Source organism: Euprymna scolopes, chromosome 3 (genome assembly GCF_053919585.1).
Source record: "Euprymna scolopes isolate OS-2025 chromosome 3, ASM5391958v1, whole genome shotgun sequence".
NCBI lineage: Eukaryota > Metazoa > Mollusca > Cephalopoda > Sepiida > Sepiolidae > Euprymna > Euprymna scolopes.
In genome coordinates, this window is record NC_136484.1 from 167,840,473 (window position 1) to 167,858,003 (window position 17,531).

General features: G+C 33.8%; 1 protein-coding gene across 1 annotated transcript in view; it reads right to left on the minus strand.

Annotated features, from left to right (window-relative positions):
* The window catches only part of LOC145260284 (trans-1,2-dihydrobenzene-1,2-diol dehydrogenase-like), a 139,124-nt gene that overhangs the window by 48,787 nt on the left and 72,806 nt on the right, over nt 1-17,531 (minus strand). The window contains exon 7 of the mRNA XM_080118127.1: nt 4,738-4,894. Within this exon, the coding sequence (XP_079974253.1) occupies nt 4,738-4,894 (157 nt within the window). The remainder of the gene's footprint in view (nt 1-4,737; nt 4,895-17,531) is intronic.

A 17,531-nucleotide genomic window follows, 5' to 3' on the forward strand; every position in this document is an offset into this window, starting at 1 on the left:
AATAGCTGAAACATTTAATTAAAAAAAACAAAAACGTTTCATTAATTTTGACATGAGGATTGACAGGCTACACTAAAAATAACATTGTGAATTACTGAGGACTTAAACCCAGTTATGGCTGACAGAATGAGAGTATGCTACCCACGTGGATTAAATAAAAGGTTCCATTTAAAATTCTGTGCAAATTCTTGAGTTCAACAGAAAGATTCCCAACTTCGATACGATACATTTGAAGAAGGTCAGAGGTTACATCAACCAAAACATGAAAAATAACACTCAAGATGAGAACAGTAGTTCAACGAAAACAAATAATACAAAAAATCTATTTAAAAAAATAACTTAATTACAAGATTAAAGCCACCAGAAGGCATTTTTGTTTAGTCGTAAACACATAAGCTATTTTAATCTTTTGTTAATAGTTTATAAAAAAATTATTTTGTGACCTTTCAACATTTTAAAGAAATTTGCAAATGGAAATTCTAGTTTTTGAATTCTTAGCAAATTCTCATGTATTAATATCGAACATATCAGAGGCTAGATACATCCAATAATTTTAGAAATATAGATGGAAACAACATTACCTAATGATATGTCCTGCGAAAGGGAAATATTTGTTTGAAGTAGCTGAGTGGCCTTGGTTACATATTTGAGTAATAATCTACTTAGTTGCTTTACTGAATGAGTATTCGGGGTCGAAGCTGATTATATGCTTAAGTGTGAGGCTTTTGGCAGATCTTTCAATGTTTTTCCCAAGCTACACTACCAGTTAGTATTTATGGCTTAATCAGCTAATTATATTCTTTTGAGTAGGAATGCAGATGTACTGATATTCATTATATCAAATAATGATAATTATTATTATCATACGAACTACAAGCCCTTGTACCCCCTCGACATCGACAAAATATCCTTGACAAATCCAAAAAGCAGCAAAGTCCCACCCCTACAGAGATCCCTAGATGTAAGAATGCCTTCTATTCTAATAGCTTCTTCCCAAGAGCTGCTAGATTTTGGAATTCCCTTCCGGGTTCCTGTGTCCCCAACTGTACTGACATGCAGAAGTTCAAGTGTAATGTGAATAGACATCTTGCTGCTCAACTCCCTACATAGCATCCCTTGAACTTACATACAGATTTATTCGTTATAATAAAATCCTATCTTATTTTCTACAAATGATATCATCACGATTGCCAAGATCTATAGACGAAGCAGTTTGTATTTTCCCCGCTACCTGAAAAGTCCTCCCACTCATGCTCATACACCTACCATGACATCACTATTCGAAAATAATGATTTCTCCCCAGTAATATTTTGCCTATTCTCATTGGTTGCAACCATGACATTCTATAATTCCAGATTATACACAATCATACAAAAAATGAACATGTCAGCCCTTAATCAATATGGCCGCATAATCACCACGCACTGTTTTAAATCATTTATACTTTCCTTTCATCGCTTTTCTTCTACTTTACAAAAATTGACCATAACGTTTAGCTTAGAGTTACACAAACAAAATAGCTGCAAGTTTCATATAAATAAGTTAGGCCAGTTCGCGCAGGTAATGTTTACATATACTGCACATACTGTGGTGCAGTAAATTATGCCAATTCGCATTATTTAGATTAACATTATTTACATATTGTTACATTAAAAAATTACGTCACAGTTTTCTTTGTATCATGTCCGGTTTCGCCGTCCTAAATTATGCGATACTAAAATCAACTGATCTCCTAGCAAATGATGAGAAACTGTTTTCTGTAACCAAGTATTAACAGAAAAACAACGAACCACAAATACATTACATAAAAAACATTTACACAAAATGCGGCAAATCTGCGACAACTATTTAATTTTTTTTTCTTTATAACATTATGGTAACATTTGTAAAACATCCGTCTTCTACATTAAAAAAAATCAAACAAAAATTGTTCAAGCTTTCTTCCTTTAATGACTTGATTTAATAAAAAATCGATTTCGATCGAGCATCAAAACTTATGAGATGATAATATGAACGAATCTCTGGCGGACGTTTAGAAAATTTACTCCCCCTCCTCTAAATTCCACAATTTACACTTTATTCATGCTAATCTCATCGATTACAAACTTACTTTTCAGATCAAAAAATTTCTTAGGACTTATCGTTGGGGATCAGTTTTCAATTATAACATTCTACTCAATTGGACAAGTACTTTGTAACCACCACTGAGAAAAATGTTGCGACAATATTTTGCTCAACCTTATAATTAAAAAATGATCCCGACGATAAGTTATAATTTTTTTTTTTTCAATTTTATTTTTTTTAGTCTGAAACTGAAGTTTGTACTCGATGAGATTAATGTGAAAAAATTACTTGCAGATAAATTATCATTTTCATTACTTTTCGTTCTGTTTGTATTTACCTACATTTACGCCAGTTTTGCTTTTTTTTTTACTTTCTTTGTATGTGTTGTGTCTGCACAAATAATTAACAAGAACATGAAAGTAAAAGTATAACAATAATACATTAGGAAGAAAAGTTATATACATATTTACATGTCTTCAGATATATTTCAGTTGGAGATATTCCGGCAGGTGGCGTATTGCATGTCTTACTGGAGGCAATATAGGCGTCTTGCCTATTTGGCGATCGGTTGCCAGACTCCCCCGGTATTGGTGATTGATACCTTTATATATCTCACTCACCCGCCTATGTTAATTAGTGGGCGTCTCCACAACAGTATGTCAAATAGTTTCTGTCGCTAAAGTACAAATTTCCTCTTCATTACATTGCTTACGGATATACTTATTTATTACGTATTGTTTTTTTATATAGTTGTTTTTTTGTTTGGTTCTCTTTTCAGAAATCATTTTCCACACTGCTCAGACATTAACTTTTTTTTATTACTTTTTTACCTTAGCCCCAACTACACCATTTCCTTTAAACTGACGACTTGTATAGGTATAGATCATGCTGAATAAGACAAGTTATTTTAATTTAGGCGGAGACAAGTAGTTTTCAAGATATAATGACATGCATTATGCAGTGTAATTCACTGTTCTATGCACGTGTGATAAAAATGTGTACTTCTCTCCATACAACCCTGCTACCCACCTCCACTTTTTTTTTTGGTTTATAGCCTTTGCAGGTGGGTATGTTGACAACATATATCAAGGTTGAACTTGGTATAAATACTTTGACAGTCCTCCCACTCATAAAATGGGGTAGCTATTCTGAATGCTGTTCTTACCATGGACATATCTATTCCATACGGCGTACTTAACATGAGGAGATTAGGGGTGTCTATTCTGAAACCCGTTCTTAACATTAGGACGTTGGAGATTGGCCACCAACAACAACCGTAGTTTATTTTTTATGAGGAGGAGGCATGCTTCCACCAGGCAACACCGGGTCTTGCTAGTGCTAAATATTTTTGTTTGTGTTAAATAAATTTTAATTGTTTTCATTTAATCTTTATTTTGTTACGTATTTAACCACGTAACAATGATTATTGTTCACCATCACCAGGATCAAGTCAGATATCGTACCATAAAGTCAGGGTTTGAATTTGTAGCTGAAAACAAACCAGCACTCATGGAAGCAGAACAGAGGACGTTTTAAAATTCTGAGATCTAACAAATCCACATAACTCGCCTACACAGGAAATTTCAACGTTGATATCACCAGTCCTGCCACAAACAACTGGTCATATAATAAAACCACCAAGCTGTTTTAGTTCTGGTTAAAAAAAAACACTTGTACAAGATTATACCCAAAGACAAATACGCGTGTGTATGCGTACAGCATGTGAATGACAGAAAGTAGTGGAAGAAATGAGGATACTACAGTTGACGTAGACATTTCATTCACAAGGAGACAACACATAGAATGATACAAATTATATCTATCAGTCTCTTGAGTTTGTGTGTCACAGCTACGATGAACTGAGGTAATATATCTCTATCTTTATTTTTCTGGGTTTAAAGTCATCTCATTTGTTGTCAGGGTCTCTTTCATGCTGTACTTGCGTCTCAACGCAAAAACTCACATAACAGAGGTAAAAGGGAGAAGGTAACTGCTAGAAACAGAAAAGGAGTTAGCTCCCTTTGATTGTGGGTCTATCATCCTAACATTTTCCTTTTCTTTTCTTTCGAAATTGATAACACAGAGGCAAAATAATCCTTGGGCATAAAAAGGGTTACAAGGGCAGTTTACCCAGGTCATTCTTCTTCCATTAACATTCAGAGCATATATGAACTGGACATATATTCACAGCATATAAAAAAGGGGTATAAAAGTTGTACTGGCCTAGGAAGAAATCTTTTTTTATACAGCTATCTAAAATACGCAATATATGAATTTATAAATTAGGTGTGATAAGATATATATACATATATATATAACTACACATTGCTTTTTATTATAAAATAACAGCTAAACTTGAAATCATACACAAGATCTCATTTATAAATTGGCTGTGATAATATATATATATATATCTTATGTATATTTATTTGTGTGTGTGTGCGTGTGTATGTATATATATATATATATATATATATATATATATATATATATATACACACACACAAATAAATATACATTTTACATATTACATATGCTTTTTTTTTATAGAATAACGAGTAGCTAAACTTGTGTGAAGCAATCAAAAACAAAATGCCAGAAAATAGTTGATCACTAAAAACATTGTAAAAAAAAAAAAAAAAAAAAAAAACAGTGAAAAAATAAGGACTGACCTTTCTGAATGCATTTCCGCACACATTCTGCTTCATAAGAAAGACCAGGACTGTTCTTAAAGTTGTATTTTGCATCAGGATTTCCGGAAGGAAGCGGGAATTCCATTTCTTTCCCATTAATGGTTACTTTTGTAGGAACCCAAAATGGAGTATGAAGCTGAAAAGAAAAAGTGGTAAAAAGAGAAAAGTCATAAAATACAACCAAAATGATAATCTATGATCTATGTAATTACGTACTTCTATATTTTTTGTAGCCATTTTGAAAATCAACGAATCAATTATCATACAGCTTGAGAAATTTAGTCATGAAAATCATAAGAAAAATATAAACATACACTCACATGCACACAAACACATGTGTCACATGCACACAAACACGTGTGTGTATGTGTGTGAGAGTGTATGCACATACAGAGTTATTTCTTAAACTGTCATTATAATTGACTCGTTCATTTAAAAATAGCTATATCTATATATATAAAAGGCAACATGTGTGCATGTGTGTGTATGTCTCATAAAAACTTTCGACAGAGGCGACGGATTTTCACCATCATTTTGAAGCTCGGACCTTCAGATGACAAATACCGAAAAATTAGCTAAAAACATTAATTCCTTCACATTCAATCGGACATTTTTCTATAGGGAGGGGTAGCAAAAACTCGTTCCTTCATGACAATCTAAGCAAATACCCATGCGCAAAAGACGCCGGTCCTTGAATTAGTTTAAATATTATAAAAAGCGACCCAGATTCGCTCACCCGGTCATGGCACAATGGTCAAAGTGGCAGCGTTGTTATCTTCAGATTGCAGGTTCGAACCGAGGTATCAGATAAATTTTTTTCCTCGATTTTTTAAGTTTTAATATTGTAACAGGGTTATTCATGCCATTTTTCGCGTTTGCTGTTTTTGTTTTTCAGATTTTTGTAAAAAGTTTTAACACCGTTTGTTTTGCATCATGTTTTTTTTTTTTTGGCTTTTTTTTCCATCACGTTCGCATCATTTTTGTTTTTTTGATTTAAAAATTTTTTAACATCGTTCGTTTGCATCACATGCGTTTTTTTTTTCTCCATTTTTTAAAAAAAGTTTTAACATTGTTTTTTTATATATAATATTAAAACAGGGTTATAACTTCGCTTATTCTTTTGTTTTGATTTACTCCCTTCCCAAGACACACATCTCTAAACACCCGGGCAACGTCAGATACCCCTGCTAATCTATTATATAAAAGCAAAAATATGTGTGTTTATGTGTATAATTTTTCGTATGCCCGCCAAAGGCAATTTGTGAATTTTCGTTGTGTCTGTCGAAAGTTTTTAGTGGACACACAAACACACATACATACATTTTTGCTTTTATATATATACATAAAATTGAAATAGTTCAGTTCATAGAATATCAGATTGAAGATGTCAAGGTTTCAGTTTCAATTTCCAATCATGGCATCCACTTTATTTGTTGGGAATTTATTATTTAGTATAATTGCTATATTTTCCCTTTCTAAAAGAAGTTAAGATATTTGTTTAAAAAAAATTGTGACTAACAAACAAACAGAGAGAGAGAGAATGCCCTTCATATTACGCTAATAGGGTACATAAAAAGCTAAATAGATGCTAAATAGTTTTAAGTCCCCTTCCCATAAAAGAAAAATTCTCTTTTTTATGAGAGAAGTAATAAAATAAAATGTAGGAGACCTTCAAAGTACAACTGAGAGCGCCAAATAAAATTAAGGATACCTCCAGAGGACTACTAAAATCCCTTTCTTTGCAGTGAAAATAAATAGATAAGAAACAATAAATTAAATCTGAAATTAGCGTCTTTCAATATGAAAAGAAAAAAAATACTGACTCATTTTCTGGGCTCTATTAATACATGATATTCATGCTTAATTCTTAATAATATTGATTGATACAAATGGCCATTTGACCCACAAAGCATGAATCTTTTTTATTTTAAATATTATTTTTCCAAGGTTATGCTGATTAAAAAAAAAAAAAAAAAAAATCAACTTTGTAGGGGTTTGTTGTATATTTTTTAGTTTTAGCTGAACATACAAACACACAGATAAATTCTCTTTACATAATAAAAGTGGATTATTATAATAGAAACAGCTATTAATCATTTAAAACCAGGTTAAAACATTCACAAGAAATTGCAACAAATGCAAGACTCACACATATACACGCAGACTTTCTTAGTTATATATATATATATTTTTTTTTTTTTTTTTTTTTACAAAGGCGTCACCACATTATCAAGGCCCAGAGGCCACTCAAGGATAAGGGTTAAAGAGTGTACAGTAGAAATTGGTCAATATAGTAATCATTAGTAATGAAAATTTGGTAAATTTAATAACTTATATGGAACGGCTCATCAAGAACTTACTTACTTTAGACTTGAACACAACCATATTGTAGTCAGCCGGAAAGCAGGAAAACGGAAGACAATTCCACAGGCGTGCAGTTCTAAGAAAGAAGCTTTGTTCATGGAATCTACGTTTAGGTTTAGGCACAGATAAAGAGTGGGGGAAATTATTGATAGTGTTTACAGCTAGACGAGTGTTTCTTGTGAAAGTTTGGCGAGGGGGGACCATAGATTGAAGCTCAGTCGAACACTTTCCATGAAAATAACGATACATCAGAGACAAACTCGCAACATCTCTTCTGTGAGATAGAGGTTGCAAGGAGGAGAAAAGGACATCTCCTACGAGGCTACGAAGTCTATTTTGAACTCTATCAAGGCAGGACAAGTCCTTTCTAGCAGCTCCTGCCCAGATGTGGCAACAGTATTCCATCCTTGGACGTACCTGGCTCTTATATAGGTAGAGAATAGCATCAGCAGTGAGATATCTACTGGATCGATAGAAAGATCCCACCATTTTTCCAGCGGCCTTGATAGATTTATGATAATCCAGGTTAAGAATGTATTTGTAGGAAAAAATCCCAAGAATTTTCACTAGGTTTATATAATAGTGCTCAATGATAAACAGAGCTATTTATATTAATACAGTTTTTGCTACACTGGCATGACAAGGTTTCTATCTATAGTTATTAATCTTAGTTATAAATAACTATAATAGATCAGAACATTGTCATGCCAGTGTAGCAAAGCGTGTACATGTATGAATAAAAACTAATACAAATAAATTTATGTACACATAATTTTAACCTTACTCCATTTCAGAAAAGCATTAAACTACATTCTTTATTCATATATGTTTAGTTGATGCATGCATATGAAAACTTTACTTAAATCTACATATGCATGATAGCATACATACATTTTAAATCTATTTAGATAGCATGCATATTCCTTTTTATAATATATGTGTGTGTGTGTGTCTGTGTGTGTGTGTGTCCAAGTCTTCAATTTATTTTTATTTTTAATTTAAAACTATTCTTTACAGAAAATAATATTTTGCTTTTTTGTCTTTTTCAAAAGTTTAGGTTTCTGCCAAGCTTGAAAAAAAAAATGTGTTAAAATTCTGCATTAAACTCAAATCGTATTCCAAAAATAAATTTAAAGACATATTGATATGACAAGCTGGCAACAAATTCAAATATTTAATTAAAAAAAAAAAAAAAAAGAAAAGGGAATATATTTTATATATTTTATTGCATGGTTAATCTGAATAACATGCTGAAAGATAAATTTGATAAAGATCTTTTTCTCTTAACATGGAATTTGTTTTTTCAGTTTTCATGAGAGAATTATTCCAACAAAATATGCATATGTCAAGGTTTGGTTGGATAGTTTTGTTTTGCGACTTATCAACCGTTTTGGAGTTATTTAATGCCGAATCCAGTAATTTTGGTAAATGTTTTTTATGCTAAAAGTTCTTTTCAAGTATTTATTCATTGTTTGGTTTGCTTTGGTTGTTTTGTTGAAGTAAATTCATGATGTTTAATTTATGATGAATTTAGTTACGTTATTTATTTTTTTTTTTAAAGAAAAATTGTTTTTGTTTTTTTCGGCTTTGCAGAACATGATTGAGTTTTGCAAAGAAAAAAAAAGCAATCATATCAATGTTTGGTGCATTTTTGGTCAGGAAGTCAGTATTTTCTGGTAGCATCAGAACATTTGTTGAGAAATAAAACATGAGAATTTGAATTGTCATAAATTCTTATGTTATTAACTGAAATACCCATGTACATTGAGCTATGGATAATAACTGTATCTACAAAAAATTGCAGTTATTACATCTATTATTATTATTATTATTAAAACTCACTAGGAGTTCTCATGCAGGTCATCATACGAGATTATCCACTTATCACAACCGGTGGTGTTCCCTGGAGTCTCGGTGACAACAAGTCTCCCAAAATTCCCAATATCCTCCACTTCTTTTGATAACTTTTACAAATAAATTTGTGCTATCGCAACAGCTACTTGTCATTGACTCTTCATTTGCAACAACCATTGGTCTCCACCGGAATTTGGGTGGTAACAAACTTCCTTATGGTCACAGCCCTCTTCACATTCATCCAGTGGAGGTCTGGTTAGTGCTTTTTTTCTCGACTGTTTTCAAATATTGAGATAACCAGCAAAAATAGATAGTTATCTATATTTACTTTTTACTAACTTTTTTTCCTCTGAAGAGAAAAGCCTTTCTTTGAAACTCCATGAGATAAGGAACCTTTCACTTTTATTTTGTGTTCCTTGTTTTGAGTAAAATATTGTAAATTTTAATTCTACATTATCTTTACTTTTTCTACTTATATATATATACCGGGTTATAGGTATTCAAGAGTGATAACTAATTAATTTAACAAATGGTTGGTTAAAACCACAACTCCTCGTCAGGTGACTTAATAAATGGTTGATTTCCACAGAATAAACCAGTTCTCAACACCTTTTTGATTTTGAGGCTGGTTTCTTTGGCAGAAAGAATATGTGTGTTAATTAATTGCCATAAATATATTGTCATAACTTACTATCTAACTCTACTCGCATATTGAGCACTGTTGAATCAAATACTGAAAATCGATACATAAAATATATAATTATAACATTTTATGTGGATACAGTGATTATGTATATGCTATAAAATACGCTTAAATATGATATTTTAATTTATGCAGTTTTTGTAATTATTATTATAGAGCCAAGTCTCTTGATTATTATATTGTACCCAATATGTAGTAGTGATTTCAAGATGGGGAGCAGAGTGTTGATGATGTAAAGATAGAAACTTGTTTTTATATATATATATATATATATATATATATATATATGAGAGAGAGAGAGAGAGAGAGAGAGATAAAAAGGAACAAACCGTATTATGTATTCATCAACGTTTCATCTTTATTTCGAGACTTCCTCTGGATGAATGAGATTAAGAAACAAAAAACACCAGTACAAAATATTTGAAAATGTTTCACGTGCAAAGTGTGACGCTGTTCTATTTCAGAAAAACGGAAAAAGACGTTGGATATTCAAAAAGGAGGGGGGGGGCTTGCGCTGTTAAAGAGAGGGAAATCTTAGTGACGTCATATAGTAGTTAATGTAATTTTAAAAGATATGAACGCAGTTAATATTCTTACTGGAAAGAAATATATCTGTTGAAATTCAAATATAGGTTTGTAACAGAAATGAAATGAGTGTTTTTTTTTTACGTAATTTATTGATTGAGATTATATGTATTAATTATTACAGGGGGTGTTTGAATGGTGTTGGTGAAACCCAGCGTAAATTAGAAAAAAGGCTCAGTGAACATAAAAGAGATATAAAAAAAAAACAGCAATTCTCTAAGTGCATTATTCTCTCATTCATTGCAACATAATCACACCTTTGACTTTAAACAAGCAAAAGTAGTTAAATTTATTTCAAATAAACCGTGCCGGAGACTTCTTGAATCTGCGCTTATCGCAAATTCAAGGACAATTAAACAACGTGCAGGTTTCTATAACATTGCGCCATTAATAAGTAAACTTTTATTAAAAGAACATAATTTAAATGTAGACACAGGTTAACCTTCTTACACCATTCAAACACCCACCTCCTTTTTGAATTTCCAACGTCTTTTTCCGTTTTTTTCTGAAATAGAACAGCATCACACTTTGCACATGAAACATTTTCAAATATTTTGTACTGGTGTTTTTTGTTTCTTAATCTCATTCATCCAGAGGAAGTCTCGAAATAAAGACGAAACATTGATGAACACATAATACGGTTTTTTCCTTTTTATTTCTCTATTTTGTCGGAATACTATTTCCATTATTTTCATCATATATATATATATATATATATATATATATATATAAGTGAACTGGTCAGTGTGTGTGTGTGTGTGTGTGAATATTTTGTCTACAGAATTGAAATTTGATATATAGGATATTTGAACCTATAGCACACTTTCGATTTGGTTTTTAGCTGGTAAAATAGCTGCTAAAGAGTCAAGATCGAAAGATTTATTGACCTTGGCCTGGCTTAAGTCAACCATATCCGTTTTTGTTTTTTTTTTGCACATATGCTAACCGATAAGACCGGACAGCTATATGCTTTGGTTTAGATTCCAGTTGGTACAAGATAATAATCAATAGAGAAGTGGCTCTAATAAATATTTAAACATATTTTATGACCAGGCAACTCTGGGCAACCCACTTGTATATATATATATATATATATATATATATATTATTTTAACAAGTCTAAAAATCTAATCTGGATTTTTCTATTATTCTTTGAAAATAAATAAAAAAGCAAAAAGACAATAATTCTATTCTCTGCAAACTTCTGCACTAGACACAATACCCCCCCCCCAAAAAAAAAAAATGGACAGACATTAAATAGAACTAGTTGAAGAATGATGGAAATTCATGTCCCCAAGAAATGTCAGTCTTCAAATTAATAATTAGTTGAAAAAGAAAAAAAAAAAAAAAAAGATTGGTTATGCATTCCTTACTCCAATTTTTGTTTTCAGTATTTGAGACAACATCTAAGAATTTGAAAACAATTATTGGATTCCTTAAAATAAATAAGGAACACCTTTGAAACATTTTTCAGATGCATTTATTCCATATGTTTCCCACCATGTTCTTTAATCATATCAGCACAGGATGATCTTGTGGCAGTGGCTGTTAGGATAAATCCACAGATAAATATAGCCATGGTATAGTGATTACCAGTTAAAACCATTGATTCATCACATCAGGTTCAAGGTCATTGCTGCTACGTTTTAACCTTTTGGCATACATTAAAGTTCATAAACATACGTCGTTAGCAGCTTCTTCCTGCAGATGTATGTGAATCTTGCCAGACTGAGGAAGTGAAACCTGCTAACAAGTTCAATCATACCCCAAAAAAAGGGTCAAGCTGAGAAGACAAGAAAAGGTTTATTAGCTTGGATCGTTGGTTCCAAGAACAGAGACTGATAATCACTGTTTAATCATATCTTAACAAGACATTTCCCAGCACACCTAAGCTTCTGATCAAACTGCCTCTCTCTTACTCACTCTCTTCAAGCCATGTGATGTCACATCTATTTCGAGCACATAGCAGGTCAAGGTGAAATTCACTAATACTCTTGGGAAAAGTACAAAGCCTTTTATTTTCCTACTCCTCCTCTATAGTAAAAAGACATGACCAATGAGGGTGGATAATTGCTGGAAGTTTTAACAATGATTGCAACAATGTATTTCTATGCAAGTCTCCATCAATCAGTCGGCTGGCCAGTCATGCTCGTTTTAATTGTTAAGTGCACAGTTTGAACAGATGCATCTTATGAATATTTATTTTTTTGTTTTGTAGGAAAATACAAAAAAACATCTTGTTTCATGGGAAGACAATAAAGCATCATGTCTCATCATCTATATATCTATAAATATAAAAGCGAAAATGTATGTATGTGTGTTCGCTTTTTCTGTATGTCTACAAAAGGCTTCTTTCAGAGAAGTGGTCGCTCGCTTCACAACTTTTTAAAACTTTTTATATCACATATAAATCGTAATCTCTCACAGTTAACAACGAAGCTCGCCTGTCTATTTAATTTGCTCGATTTCGGGAAGATAAATATTCAACATTTGTCGCTCGCCGCATGTGGGTTAGTCTTTTTCCTATAACATCTTGGGAAAATAAAAATCCCGCAGTCAAACTTGACCTCATTAACTCATTAAAACGGGCACCTGCCAAATCCAAGTAATTAAATAAATTCAAATGTGTTTCCGTTAGCAACTCGGTGGGGCAATGGTTAACGTCGCATGTTTTTTTTTCACACTTTAATTTACAACTTTGCCTCAACGGTTCGGGTTCGATCCTCATACTTACTTTTTTTTTACCCCCCCCCCCACCTCCAAACACCCGGGCAACGCTGGGTATCCCTCGCTAGTTTATATATTTAAAGGCAAAAATAGCGCGCATGTTTTTGTATGTCCAAGAAAGGCTTTTTTTTTTGGGGGGGGGTCTTGACAAGGTTACATTTATTTAAAACTTTCCTTATACTTCCTAGATTACGATATCTACGATTTGTGAATGGCATCGTCTCTACATTTATTTTGATCGACTCTTATAAAATTCCATCTATTCCGTCCTTTCGTGTGTTTGTTCGTCTTTTTCGTATAACAGCAAAACTAATCAGAGCAAAGTAGGCCGCCTGGCTTTCCAGCCAGGATCTCGAAAAATGCAATTAGCTTTGATCAATGTTGGAGAAACCCTTCATATCATACAATTGCTATTCATTTGGAGAGCTCCCCTTTTTTTGGGGGGAGCTGGTTTTTCCCAACATCGTGGGGAAGCAAAATATGGCAGAAACTGGCCTGCAGCCAACCTTCATTTCTGCTCCTGCATGATTCTTAACTTATTCACTTCAAGTCACATTTTTGATTGACATCGATAAATTTCAACGTTTTTTACTTTCTCTCACGTCTTAGCGTAGCGGTAAGATGTCAGCTTTTCTTTCACTTTCTTTTCCACCTTCGCGTCACGGGTTTGAGTTTGCCTGCCTACTAACACTTTTTTCTTTTTCAAACACCCGAGCAATGCCGGGCACCCTCGAATTGAAATCTATAATATAAAACTCACCTGTCTGTTTGAATGTATGAATGTATTTATGTATGTATTCTGTATGTATGTATGTATGTTTGTGGGGCAAGGTTATGTAACCAAAGGCTAAGTGTGAGCTTAGGCCCTGTAAGCTGTGGCATACATGACCCACCGGCGTGTGAAATATGCTCTGGTGCCCAGCAACCTAAATTCTAGTCATGGATCAAATGGCATGCTGGGTTGACAGGGCTCTGTAAGCCGTAGTGAAGGCAACCTCCCTAGGAGAAGGAAAACTCTGATATAAAACCTGCGATGACTGCTGCATCCAATGATGTTGACTTGCTCTTCTTTTTGGATCAATGTGGTAGTTGTTTAGAGAGTGGGATTGTCTCGGTGCAAAGTCTTTTGCCACTATAACAATCCTCATGCACAGGCATTGCTCGATATAAATTAGATACACTTTTATATCGAGTGATGGCAATGTTCGAAAACGAATTTGCTGCCATCATGTTTGTATGTATGCATGTCTGCCTAAAACTTTTGATAGAGGCGACAGATTTTCACAAGATTTGTATCATTTTGGAACTCGATCGTTCAGAGGACAAATATTGAAAAATTGGTCAAAAACATTAATTTCTTCACCCTCAACTGGGCAGTTTTCTACAGAGGAGGTCGCTTTTTTTTGCTGACATTTTTTGCAAGTCATTCAACCCTTGTTTCCATGACGTCGCATAAAAGACATTATTTCGACCGCCCATGACATCACAACCACTGTAGGCACATCGGTAAGACCATTTTTTTTTCTCACCTTTTTTTTCCTCTGGCGCGTTATGGGTTCGAGCCTGCTTACCACTCCTATTTTTTTTGCTCAACCAACAGCCTTACACACACCTCCATTTTCTTTTCCGCCTTTGCATCATGGGTTTGAGCTTACCTGCCCACTAGAACTTGTTTTTTTTGGTTTTGTTTTTTTTTGCTCAACATACGTCTTCAAACACCCGAGCAATATTGGGCACCCAAGCTAGTCTATATATAAAAGGCAAAATGTGTGTATATTTGTGTGCGCGCATTTTTTGTGTGTGTCCGGCAAAGGCTTTTTGAGGGGAGGTGCTCCGGCCGGTTACAGTTTCTTAGAACCTTTTATATACTGTCTAGATTATAACATCTATGATTTACGAAACGAGCTCATGTGTATCTTTAATTTGGGTGACTTTTAACACTATTTTCGTGATATTTCTTGGTTTACGCATGTTTTTTTGGCTTCTCAGTATAAAAGCAAAACTGAATCTGTAGCATCAGCCAGCTGCCTGACACTCATGACATGGATGTCTTGAAAAGCAATGAGGTTTGATCAATGCAGGGGAAACCTCTCATATCAGACAATTGCTATTCATTTTGGACACTCCCCTCTATATGGGGAGCTGGTTTTCCCCAACATCTTGGAGGGAAATGCAGAAACTGGCTTGCAGCCAAAGTTAATTTCATTCCTGTATGGCGTGATGTTTGACCTCATTAAATTCACGCACCTGTCATTTAACTTTTTAATCGTTAAATTAAAACACTTTTCAGTTCTTTCTTTTCCACCTTCGCATCAAGGCTTCGGGTTTGAGCCTACTTTCGTACCAAAAATTTGTTTTTTTCTTTTACACCTCCAAAACACCCGGGCAATGCCGGGCACCTCTGCTAGTCTGTTTTATAAAAAGTAAAATGGGCGCGATGTGGATGTCCGCGAAAGGCTTTTTTCGTTGGCTTTCTCGACAAGGTTACATTTATGGAGAAGTTTCTTTATACTTCCTAGATCGTAATATCTCCAATTTGCAAACGGATGTCGTCTATCTTTTATTTGATTAAGCTTTAAAAAAAATCCCAGGTTTCCAGTATTTGTTTATCTTTTTTGTATAAAAGTAAAGTGATTGAAGCAAAAACAAGTGCTTCTTGGCCTTCCGTGCGAGGACGTCTTGAAGCTTTGATCAATGGGGGGAAACTCTTCATATCGGACAAATGCTATTCATTTGGACACTGCTAGAGTTCCCCCTTTTTGGGGCGAGCTGGTTTCCCCAACATTATACACAACCTTGTGGGGAAGCAAATAAATACCACAACAGAAAGCGAAAATCTTAATTGGCTGTCGGCCAGGTTTAAAAGCCATTTTCATTTCTGCACCAACTCCTATGATTCTTAACTCAATTACCAACTCAATGAATTCACTGTCCTTTTTGACGTAACGGTTAGCGAGGATGACTAATTACATGCGTTTTCGAGTTCGAACCCACCTCTCTATCTTTTTAAAAAATTTTTTATTTCATCTTTATGCCAATATCCTCCACCTGGACAAAAGTTAATTACCAACTCTTTTTTTTGTGTTCTTTTCCTCTTACGCGGTACAGGTTCGAGCCTGCCTGCCTACTACCACTTTTTTTTTTTTTTTTGGCTCAACACACACCTTCAAACACCCGGGTACCCCGACTAGTCTGATATATAAAAGGCAAAATTATGAGCGTATTTGTGTATGTCCACGAAATGCTTTTTGCATCAGGGTTCTCACGTCGGTTAGATTCCGGGAGAAGTTTTCTTGTACACCCTGGATCATAATATCTTACATTTGCCAACGGACACGGTTTCTTGCAGTTTTTTGATCAAGTAATAAAAAAATTCCTTCATCTAGTCGTGTCAGCTGTTTGTTTGTCTTTTTCATATAAATAAAGTAAAACTATTCGAATGCAAACGCCAACTCCCAGCCTTCACCTGGGTAATATCTGTTCTGTAATTCGTCCTTGGTCAATGTAGGGAAAACTCTTCCTACTGAGACAATTACTATTTATTTGGATACTGCCAGAGTGCCTCCTTTTTGGGGGGAGCTGCCCCCCCCATTAAAAACAAGCTTCATGGGAGGTTTAAAAGCAATGCCATTTCTGCAAGTCATCCTTTTGATTGACTACCTTAAATTTGAGCGCTTTACACTTCCGGTCACGTCATGGAGTAGCGGTAAGACGTCAGATTTTCTTTCACTTTCTTAGCCTACCTGCCTACTATCACTTTTTTTTTTTTTTGCACATCCAAACACCCGGGCAACGCCAGGCACCCAGACTAGTAAGATAAGAAAACATCTTGTCTCATCAGAAGATAGTAAAGTTTCTTGTTTCATGGGAAGAAAATAAAGAACCTTGTCTCATAAGATAATAAAGCCTTGTTTCATGGGATGATAATAAAGCATTTAGTTTCATGAGGTAATAATAAAGTATCTTGTTTCATGAGAAAATAAAAAAAAAACATATGACATATGTCATGGAGGATAAAAAACATCTTGTTTCATGGAAAAATAAAAACATCTTGTTTCATGGAAAAATAAAAACATCTTGTTCTATGAGAAGATAAAAACAAATGTGTCAAAGATAAAAAAAAACATCTTGTTTTATGAAAAAAAAACAAAACAAACATTGTTTAATGGGAAGGTAATAATTTTGTTTTTCAAATGTACAAGTGTTATTCCAAAAGTAAAGCCTCCTATTTTTTTAAACTCAAGATGTTGAAGGACTACGAAGACGGGAATGGTACTATTAAACAAGCAACATTTTGTGCTCCAGAATATATTTTTCTACATAATCACTACCATTTTCAATACGCTTTTGTCAAAAATTCAATGATGTATCTCAGCTTCTGACACACGTTCATGACAGAAGGTTGCTTTCTTGAGTCTCACTGTCAATATCTGTAACAGAGAGACAAAACTTTCAGGCTATGAATGCATAAGTTCAGTCATAATAACAATAAAATTTGCAATCCCCTCTGATACATTCAGGCAAAATAAAAAATAGGCGG